Source organism: Helicoverpa armigera, chromosome 13, assembly GCF_030705265.1.
Source record: "Helicoverpa armigera isolate CAAS_96S chromosome 13, ASM3070526v1, whole genome shotgun sequence".
NCBI lineage: Eukaryota > Metazoa > Arthropoda > Insecta > Lepidoptera > Noctuidae > Helicoverpa > Helicoverpa armigera.
Window position 1 is genome coordinate 10,431,436 of NC_087132.1, and position 10,658 is coordinate 10,442,093.

General features: G+C 33.8%; 2 protein-coding genes across 4 annotated transcripts; one reads left to right on the forward strand and one right to left on the reverse strand.

Moving 5' to 3' along the window:
* Positions 1-216: 216 nt before the first annotated feature.
* Positions 217-5,348, reverse strand: LOC110373337 (endoplasmic reticulum lectin 1). 3 transcript variants are annotated; one of them, XM_049840466.2, is made up of 9 exons: positions 5,048-5,347; positions 4,526-4,763; positions 4,138-4,182; positions 3,548-3,712; positions 3,006-3,298; positions 2,252-2,305; positions 1,627-1,785; positions 980-1,142; positions 217-591 (listed from the first exon to the last, which is right to left on the reverse strand). In XM_049840466.2, exons 1-9 carry the CDS (start codon positions 5,204-5,206, stop codon positions 260-262), a joined length of 1,608 nt encoding a protein of 535 aa, XP_049696423.2. In that variant the 5' UTR covers positions 5,207-5,347; the 3' UTR covers positions 217-259. The 3 variants fall into 3 exon arrangements, with proteins under 3 accessions (XP_049696423.2, XP_049696425.2, XP_049696424.2); XM_049840468.2 differs by lacking the exon at positions 2,252-2,305 and having other exon boundaries at positions 5,048-5,348; XM_049840467.2 differs by lacking the exon at positions 4,138-4,182 and having other exon boundaries at positions 5,048-5,345.
* A 300-nt stretch (positions 5,349-5,648) lies between these two features.
* Positions 5,649-8,954, forward strand: LOC110373338 (protein cornichon). The gene is made up of 4 exons (XM_021330599.3): positions 5,649-5,845; positions 5,921-6,033; positions 7,090-7,233; positions 8,783-8,954. Exons 1-4 carry the CDS (start codon positions 5,696-5,698, stop codon positions 8,808-8,810), a joined length of 435 nt encoding a protein of 144 aa, XP_021186274.1. The 5' UTR covers positions 5,649-5,695; the 3' UTR covers positions 8,811-8,954.
* The last annotated feature ends 1,704 nt before the right edge of the window (positions 8,955-10,658 follow it).

The window sequence follows — 10,658 nt, forward strand, 5'->3', positions numbered from 1 at the left end:
GAAGGAGAATAGAAAACACTGTTAACAATAGAGCAACGAATAGGTACATCTTACAAAAAGAAACTCTGTATATACAATAAATCCAGTTTTTTTTGGCACCCTATGAAAAAAGGGGTTCCCAGTCTGTTCCCTGATAATTCTAAATAAGCATTTGATCAAATAGCAGGATATAATGATATCCCAGTAAGATCTTGGACCAGATATAAAACCACAAAATAAATTAATAAATAAACAATTTATTCACCAATCACAACTAAAACTAATCATTCCCGAACTTTTGGGCCACCTTTTCCTTATACAACTTGATATCATCATCTTTTTTATCTGTAGTAGCTTCTTGCGTTTCTAGGACTGTCTTGACAGATTTGATCAACCCTGTATTGTCTGCTAGGGGTAAAATATCACATATAAGGGGGGATTCGACTCCTAAGATGTAGTGGCAGGTTCTAGGTTCTAGTAAATACAGGGATACTTGGGCTGGGCTTGAAGAATTTTCTAGACATTTGAGCTTCACTTCGGTCTGTCTAGGCTTGCCTGTTTTGTCACATACGTCCCCGTTTGAGTAGAAATGGGAGACTGATGTGCGGTATTCTGAAAAATAAGACGTTATTTGAAATAGGAGCCGTTGTATGCTGTTTTGCTTGATTATATTACCACAGCTTTTAGCTATGCGCGAAGCTCACTTTTGTTTTAAAAAACTAATGGTAGCCAAAATTACCACTAGCAAAACCTTATTCGATTTATATTGTCGAAAATATAACGAGCAGTTATGGCAATCATTCTTACAAAGGGGTATCGGGTTGAGGAGGTCAAATAGCCAGTCGCTTCGAGTAAAACACTGGTACTCAGCTGCATCCAGTAAGACTGGGAGCCAACTCCAACACAGTTGAGTAAAGTTGAGACAGATGATAAATAATTAAATACGAAGATGATAATAAGTCAAACTGTTATTATTATTTATTGTTTTAGAACGACTTACCAACAGGTTTAGGCGCCTTTCCCTTGTTCTCCTTGATCCAGTCCAAATGTGCGCGTTCGTCGAACTTGCCCAGCAGTAGTGTAGTCTTCTCTCCAGTACGATCGACGTGGTACTGAACTACATGCTTGCCGTAACAGAACTCGTATTTCCACCAGCCTGTACCCTAGAATTGTGAAAAGTTGTATATAAAATCGTTTGACAGATACAAGTGCGCTTAATAAGGCATAGGTCGTTGAGACAAATGATGATGTCCTCCTAGCCGATTATTATTGGCCACGGTGGCTGTTCTCATATTATTATAAGGAGATCAGCCACCACATATTATAGTGTTACTATTCCTCCACTCTCAAAGTTCGATGGGATGGCAATCCGACACGACCGGAGAGAGATCAGAGAGACCAGTTGGATGGATTTTAGTGAAACTTATCAATAGCTTAGGTTTATATAAACAAACAAATAGATTTATCCATGGGAGGGAAATAGTTCCCTAGAACTTCCGCAGGCGCAAGCTAGTATCGGATACTTGTAAAATGAGAAAATGAAAGATAGGTGAAAAGATCGTTAAAGATGAGATGATCAAAAAGGTCATTTTCAATATAGAGATCCTCTTCGTAAAAACCTCTAATAAGCTAGTTAATATCACTTACTCCATTAAGACAATTCTCCCCATTAAGGAAAGCCCTCACTGGAGAATCATCAGTTATGACGGGCGCCGGTTTATCAGCCAACTGAGGCTTACTATCTTCCACCAAGTCTTCATCTTCATTCAACGGATGCAGCTCGAATTTAAGGTGGGTTTCACCATCCTAGAAATGGTAGACGTATGTTAGTAGGTTATACTTAAGTTGTGGCATAGCAGATTGGTCTATGGTCTGTCTATGCCTTAATATGTTCCCGTTAAGCTTTTAAGTGCTTGTTTCAATATAATAAAGACGACGAAAAGTGGAGACTTGGAATTTGAGACATTTTAAGTATAGTGATCATTTTCCTTGTGTATTTCAAGTAGTTTTTCTTAAAATTTGCTTTTTTCCATCTTTTTAATTCAAACCTGGTGTCCATGTGAGCATATTAGCACAAATGGACCCAAAATCATAATTGAAAGACCAATCGTGATAATACCCAACGACATTGCTTATTTACCACAACAGCCTAAGAAGATCAAATATCTAGATGAATTAATGTCCATACTTAATACTTACCCATCTGAAAATAACAAACGACGCTCACAAACAAAAGTGCACAAGCAAAAGAAAAACAATTGAAAATAATTACCTTATCAATTTTCTCAACTTTCAACACAGCTAGTACGTCCTTAGGATCGTTATCCTGAATAACGCCAACAAAAATGTTAAATAAGCATCTAACTTTAACTACACTACTTTATATGGACGAAGCCAGAGTATGAGCATATGTGTTGATTTATTTTTCGACAATTCTACATCAAAATCTATGAGGTCAAGAAAAAATTGATACTACGGGTGAAGCTAATTCCAATAAAAAAAAAATTTCAATCACTAGGTACCCAAATAGATTTTTTACACATGGGTAAATTTCTTACCCGTTTATTGAACAGTAATAATTATGACCCCATCAAAACTTTATACTAAAATGTTGTATGCCATGTCTGGCTACGCCCATGCTACAAAATAAATGTGCTAAAACGCGCAAACTCGAAATATAAAGCTTGTAACACACTAAAACTATTAATATTTTAATTCTAAGGGTGATATGTGTATTAGATGAGAGAACACACTCACTCAGGTGATAGTGGAAACAAACACATTAGAAAAAACTAATTATTTAAAGCCTACTGGGATTAATAGCTTTCTAAGACTTACTAAAATTATTGGAATAAACTTAATATTAATCGCTAAATAATCATGTAATAAGGCCTCTGAATATTTAAACTAAAAATTAACAAACCAAATAAAAATTCTTACTACTGCTCAAAAAGTTGCCTACCTATTAACAAACCTTTTTAAAGCTAAAAAAAACTACAAGACCAAAAAAAAGAAAAAAAACTTACATTGCTCATCATTCGAATGGTCTGATGATGGAACCTAAGACTATCAACCTCCATTTTCAATAGACTCCTTGGTTTCTTAGGAGCATCGTCGACTGGTAAACAGTCTATGATATTCTCGCTGACATCTTTAGGCCTGAATTGAGGATGTTCACAGAGTAATGGAGAAAGTATGATGATCTCATACTCGCAGGTTGAGGTTTCTTTGAAAGAGTAAACTTCATGCTTTCCATGAGTATAGCAAACATATAGAACTCTGGTCAGACGTGGCTTGCCGCTCAAGTCACATACTGTGCCTGGAATTTTTAAGTATTATATTAGAATCAGAATAATCAACATCAGCCTTTTTTCATCCCACTGCTGGGCACAGGCTTCCTCTCACACACAGAAGAATTTCCTTACATACTTAAAAAAAACTGTTATCTGAAATAAATGTACATTACATAAATATTTATGATTTTACAGTGTGATTCCCTTTTTTGTAATTTTTATTACAAAAATTAAGTTTAAGTAGTTATTTTTCATTTTCATAACAAGAAACATACCATCATCTAGAACCATTTCCACCGAGGGCAGCTTAGCGCCATCAACTTTGGTCATCCTATAGGGCTCCTTAGTCTCCTGAGCAGCTTTCACATCAGCTTCAAGTTTAGCATGCTTCTCCGAACTCCAGTGGCCCAGGTAGAACTCCTGGGTTTTCACTTGTTTGCCTGTAAATATTTAAATAAATAAAGTAAATAAGTAAGTAAATAAAGTAAAGTAAGTAAAAGTAAGTAAATAAAGTAAATAAGTAAATAAATGCATAATTAAGAAGGTTGGTTCAAAAACAATCAAGTACAGGGTACACAGGGACACATATAGTTTTACAAAACAATAGACATAAAAAGCTTGCTGGAAGAGCTTGTGGCTAAACCGTAGATAGATGGATCATAAAGTTAAGCAATGCTCAGGGCGGTTGGTCCAATCAGGTTTTGGAAAGCACAATTACATGTCATTTCAAAAAGAATTCAGCCCATGATTACGAATATAGTCACAGAATAGTATTAAGAACTTCCAAATATAGTAAAAAGAAGTTTATACTTAGAATACTTGTCATTAATGCTTATAAAGAAATACAAAATTAATTTAAAGTTACCTTTATATAAAGTGACGGTTGCACCAGGTTGATTGGTTTTCACAACTGATTTTAAATACAATTACAAAAATAAGAAACTGTTCTCTTTTTACATACAATTTTAAGGAAATAATCAGCAATGATCAAACATGAAAAATTGGATTTACCCTCCACCCTAAATAATTTTAAATAAAGCTGCTGGATACTTTAACTGTTTCAGACAGTACTCAGCACAGTTTAAATGCTAAACTGATTCCAAGTAAAACTTGAAACTATACATGAGTTAAAGTGGGATATCTACATTCACAGTGGGACAAACTAACATTCAGTTTTTATCGAAAGCAAACTTATAAGAAAAGCTAGTAGGTAGGTATTTATCATGCTATTACACAAAGCAAGTTAAAACTACCTTCTCTCTCCTCATGATATTGTCGAATATATCTTCCGTGGCACACTTCATAGCTCCAGTAACTCTCAAGCCTGTACGAGCATATCTTCTGAGAGAACAGCGGCTTCAGCAGACTCAATGGAGATGGACCATCGTAATCCTCAATATTTGTTGACTCTTTCGCACGTAGCTCTGGTATATGGCATTCATACTTCTCTTTGTTAGCTGTGGTCACTTTTAGAATCTCTTTCTTAGGTAGCTATAGGGAAAATTTAGATTTAAATGTAATGTGGTTTATGGTTGTAACAATTTGTGTGAATTCTATGATATTTAAAGTTTTCAAAAGAAATATTGTGTTCTATTTATAAACTTGTAAGTGTTCTATGTTTTAATAGTATCAGATTTTAGGGTAAAGCAATTGCAGTAGTAACAGAGTAGTATTTTTAACCACAATAGCTGTACATCCATATCCAAGATAAGTAGTGGAATTTAGAGGGACTCGGTGGAAGCAGTTGGTCTTAGCAATAATTTAACATCTATTACCTCAAGTTTACTAACTTCTCCATCGACTAGATGCTGGATATCCTGGGTACCGGGCCAGTTAATTCCAAATAATATGGTATCATCAAAACCTTTGAAATCATGCTCTATACTTGAGGCTACTTTCACAAGACACAAACACAGCACCCAAATATCCTTCATTTTACACGTTTACAAGTTCATAATAAACGTAAACCTAAAATTAAACGCTATTTGGATTAATTACAACACTGCAAACAAATTAAAACACGACTAATTTTATGTGCTACAAAAACGCTTCAATTGGATGGGTTATAATCTGGCCACATAATTTGGTAGGCTAATATCCTTCATGAGCTGGTTTGCTGTCATTTGTCAAAGACTTCAGTCCCGTTCAGGAACAATAATATTTTATTTTCCGTAGCCAAACAAAACTGCATACATCGCTGCACAGTGATTTTAGGTTTTGCCCACTTCGTGGTTTTACTAGCTGATTAAATAATCCTAAGCAGATTGAGATCTCCAAAGCTCGAACAATTCTGAACTAACTAAATTATTGAGAAATCTTAGATATTTAAAAAATATATGTAATTGTCTATGAATTAAAAAGTTGTAATTAATTCCACTTTGTCATTGTCATTCCTTCTGTCAGATTCTTGAAATTTTGTAAAAATGGCGTTCAGCTTTCCAGCCTTTTCTTACATTATAGCGTTAATAGTTGACGCATTCCTTATATTTTTCTCAATATTCCATGTTATTGCGTTTGACGAACTAAAAACTGACTATAAAAATCCAATAGACCAGTGTAATAGTCTAAACCCGGTGCGTATTTATACCTGCGTGCAATCAAAGTTCATCGGAGTTCAATTGAGTATCTAACCTTAATCTAATTTTCAGTTGGTGTTACCGGAGTACTTGCTGCATTTATTAATAAACGTCCTGTTCTTATTGTCGGGAGAATGGTTTTCACTGTTAATAAACATTCCATTGATCTTGTATCATCTGCACAGGTAAATATTACAAACATATTTAGGTTATGTTATGATAATTTTGAGGACAGTGTAAGGACAAGGTCTTTTGTTTAACAATGTAATGACACCTTGAAACAGTGTTCGCGGTGAATACTAACTAGAAAAACGCAATATGCGCAATACAAATACAGTGCACATAAAAAGTGTACTGTTCCAATTCATTGGATAAGAATCACAGTCTGCCTTGTTTATCTTTGTTCAAGCCAATTTCCTTATTTCATACGGGTGTTTAAAGTGATAAGATTCACAGTAAAACACCATGTATTACAAGAATTCCAAAGGCAACATCAACATCTTTAATTATGATAATTAACTACAGAGGTTGAATGAAATCATAGAGATACTAATTAGCAAAATGAATTGTCATTACATGGTCTTATCTAGACTTTAGTTACCTACCTACCTACCAACATTATACAGATATAATTTAATAAAACTTCAAGTTTTTCAAAAAGTTTCTGATTTTATGATGTACTTGAGACTTTATCTTAAAACTGTAAAGATAAACGAGAAGGTGAATATGTGAGATAAAATAAACTGATTTACTGAATAACAGAAACAATGGTTTAAAATCCAGGTTAATTTAATCTAGTCAAGTGAACTATTAACCTTTTAACTCTTTGCATAAACAAGCCATACAGATGTACAACTTGTAGAGAAAAGAATACCCCTAGAATCAAAAGCAACTTAATGAATACTAGATAATTATTAGTGGCTCATAAAGTCCTACTGCTGGTCAAAGGCATACCCATCTTGCTTCCACACTTCCTGACTTTTGATGAGTCTCTATGATAGGCATCTAGTTTGTATATCTTTTGGTGCCTAACTTGTCTGTGGTGTCCCAGAGGACATTACAAAAATTCAGGCTATAGACTGACCAAAAAGTTTCATTGGATTCATACATACCTTCATAAGTAATCTTTGTGCCAGCCATAGGGCTAGCTGCCCATGCTTTAGTCTGCAGTTTACGGGTACTCTTATTATACTACGTTTTGTAATACAATTAATTTCATAAATCTTAATAATTATTTTCAGATACTACACAAGGCCAGTCATGTCGGGTCCAGGGCTGTATGACCCGACGAGCATCATGAATGCTGATGTTCTCACAGTCTGCCAGAGAGAAGGCTGGATCAAGCTCGCATTTTACTTGTTATCATTCTTTTTGTACCTTTACGGGTAAGAATAATTTGAATTATTTTATTTGTTGATGAAGACATGCTCTATAGATATGCTAAATTGTCTGGTATAGTATTGGGCAATGTGTTAATTGATAATGAAACTGTCCACAAGTTTTAGCGTTCAGATGTAAATAATATAATTAATCATAGTCTGACCTTCTATTTTGGAAATACTTGTACTATCCATTGTTATGTTATTATTGCACTCAAGATAATTAAATACTTATGTGCTAAAGCTTCATATCTCAACCACAAAAGAAAGTATATATTTATGTACAAAACACATATATCCATTAAGCACTAGTAATAAACTCAAATAAACATTTGATAAGAACTGTGTATAGTGACGAGACTGTGATACTGTCATATTTAACGTTCACAATAATTGTAACAATAGGTTGAATCAAACAAGCCAGAGCTATAAAATACATATGGGGTTCAATATAAAACCTACTATTTAATAATTTAAAAAAATAATTACCAATTTCTTTGAAACGGCACTCTCGATTATAGTCATCCCTTTCATATTTTATCAGTAAAATAGACCACACAATTCTATTGATTGTGAAGACAGTTAACAGAAATGGAAAATACATTATTACATGTCCATTTTAAAATAATGATTCTCAATAAAATGACGTTATTCTGTGCGTACTTTGCAAGCCTAAAACCATATTTTGACCTTCATCTTCACAAAAGAGAATTGGTCATCTTAACACGTGAAAAAACATTTATTTCAGAAAACTGCGCACAGAAATTTCAAACAATAGAAACTTTAAAAAATAATTTATTCTATGTAAATTATTTCGACATAGATAGATGGACGTTTAAAATTCTTGAAAAACAACGAATTTTAATTATTGAAAGCAATGAACTATAATGAATTATGCTAAGTGTGTTTGTTACTTGAAACAATCAGTATTTTAGTTTTTTTTTTCTGTCCCTCAGGCATTTATATGTGCTGCTAAGATCAGCTATACCATTTTGAAAAATTGCAAGTCGTCCTTAGATATTGGAAAGATTTAAATTTCGAGTTTTGACAACTTCAGTACTAAGAAAAAAAGAAGCTGGAAAAATGTACCTAGGTTGTAAATGATTTTAAAGTTATTAGTTACTATAATATCAGTTTCATTTGTATGGCCATAGCATTCCAATTTCTTAGAAAGGTGTTTACAATTGGCTAATTAAGATAAAACTATTGGAATGAAAACGAAAGACATCAAATAACACTACACAGTAAAGCGTGCGGCACGCAGATGCTCGTTGTGGGTGTGGAAAATGATCTCATTCTAAAAACCATGATGGGCAAATTCGAAACTAAAACGAAAAAATCTATATTAACGTATCCATTTTTTTAATGAAACTAACTCAATTTTAAACATTATTTATTTTTTGGATGCCAAAAATATAAATTTTTGCTTACGCCACAATTGCATTCGATCATCTCCAAATACATGTACTCCCATGCTCTATTTGTCCAACTCTAATACTATTATTTATCGATAAAAATACTTATCTAACATTAATCCGGTGTTAATTTGTTCCAGAATGATCGTGGTGCTGATCGCAGCATGAGACATCGCGTACGTTTAGTTACTCGTTTCAATAAGTCATAATTAATTTATTGTTAGCCCGCGGTTGTATCGTGTGTCCGATGAACAAGGAATGTTGTATAGTTGAAACTTCGCAGTATTTTGATAATTAAAAATGATTGCAGTATTTTTTAGTTTGATTTTGAAAGTTGAGCCTACCTAATTAGGTTCGTTTTTTTTTTTCAAAATTTCAAAGATCTTATACACACACGGAGTTAGCAAATACATTAGAAATATGGAGAAATACTAGCCTTAGATTTTTTTTCTGACCCTTCTGCAGAAGTTTTTTTCGACGAGCTTCCAAAAGATTTGTATTACCATATTATATCTGGACCTGTGTATCTGGTTTCAAAAATAAAATCTGGGGATAGTAGAGGTTGGTAGAGAGCAACAGCCGTGTGAATCGACGGTGCAAAGCTAGCGTTTATAGGTCCACAGAAACAAAGCATAGATAGTATCGTAATATATTACCCACCCAAAACAATAATGTGAAAGACTGCCAAGTTCGATAATATGGGAATGCTTCGCCTATAAAAGAAGTGAGATCTGAATAAGTACCAAGTTCCATAGTTACATATACCTCAGTTCAAAATAGTTACTTTTTAATGATGCTACTTGGCAAGTTTTCACACACCTTGTTATAAACCTACTAAACGCAATGAATCAAGTATTTAATTTTCTATTAAAACTTGCCAAGTAACATCATTAAAAAGTAACTACTTTGAACTGAGGTATATGTAACTATGGAACTTGGTACTTATTCAGATCTCACTTCTTTTATAGGCGAAGCATTCCCATATTATCGAACTTGGCAGTCTTTCACATTATTGTTTTGGGTGGGATTTCATTTATTTTTGTAAGGTTGTTTATTTTATTTTTGTCTTATGATTAAGTTAGTTAAGGAAATGTCTCATTTATACTATCTTTCAGATTTATGCTTCTTACAAAGAAATGAACTAGATTAACTAAATGGACTAGATTTACCAACTGACTGACATGACATGTTATCATATATTATGTTCGTGGATCAAAGTTACACATTCGTTATTTTCGAAACTGACGCACACTTGGTCGTTTTCAGATCAGATTTTTACTTTACTTTGACTTAATACAAACCTTTGTAACGAATTTCAGATCGGTACGACCATTCGAAGATATATTATATAAATATAGATAAATTTAGTTCGTTTTAGTTCCTTAGGGGTATACATTTACACCGGGTATAAAACACCTTCATTATTTTGAAACCGACTCACACTTGGCCATTTTCAGATTTTTCCCTTTACGTTGACATAAAGACCTACCTCCATGCCAAATTTCAAGTCAATACGACCATTGGAAGTGGTCTAGGTTTTTGATGAGTGAGTCAGTCAGTCAGTCAGTCAGTGAGTGTATAGTAAAAATAGCGATTTTCTGACGTCAATATCTCAAGACCTACGATAGGTATATTAATGAAATTTTGTATTTTAGATAAGTGAGGGGGTCTCAACAGATACTAGAAATTTGGTATGCGTAAATAAAATAGATTTTGAGTTATAGGGGGGTCGAATTTGGCCCGAAATGGTTCGTGTAATATAACCCACGGCCGGTGTGTCGCTTTTTTTGCTCGAACTTGGCGGACACACTGCCGTGTGTCTAGATAATACGCCGAAAGAGCAATCGATTACAGAAAAATTATGTACCTATATTAGGATAGCAGACTAGAGACTCTTATCAGGGCATTCACAAGCCTTTATTGCAATAACTACTAATGTTATCTACAAAATTACCTTCTGATTTAAGAGATTAATTTGTTAACAAACCATATGTTATTATTCATGCAATTCATCAC

Excerpts from the sequence above, each read along its gene's own strand:
- LOC110373337 (XM_049840466.2), bottom strand. The coding sequence starts at position 5,206 with ATGAAGGATATTTGGGTGCTGTGTTTGTGTCTTGTGAAAGTAGCCTCA. Across the intron at positions 4,764-5,047 it reads GAGAAGTTAGTAAACTTGAG|CTACCTAAGAAAGAGATTCT; the intron begins GTAATAGATGTT and ends TTTTCCCTATAG. Across the intron at positions 1,143-1,626 it reads GGGAGAATTGTCTTAATGGA|GGTACAGGCTGGTGGAAATA; the intron begins GTAAGTGATATT and ends TCACAATTCTAG.
- LOC110373338 (XM_021330599.3), top strand. The coding sequence starts at position 5,696 with ATGGCGTTCAGCTTTCCAGCCTTTTCTTACATTATAGCGTTAATAGTT. Across the intron at positions 6,034-7,089 it reads ATCTTGTATCATCTGCACAG|ATACTACACAAGGCCAGTCA; the intron begins GTAAATATTACA and ends AATTATTTTCAG. Across the intron at positions 7,234-8,782 it reads TTCTTTTTGTACCTTTACGG|AATGATCGTGGTGCTGATCG; the intron begins GTAAGAATAATT and ends AATTTGTTCCAG.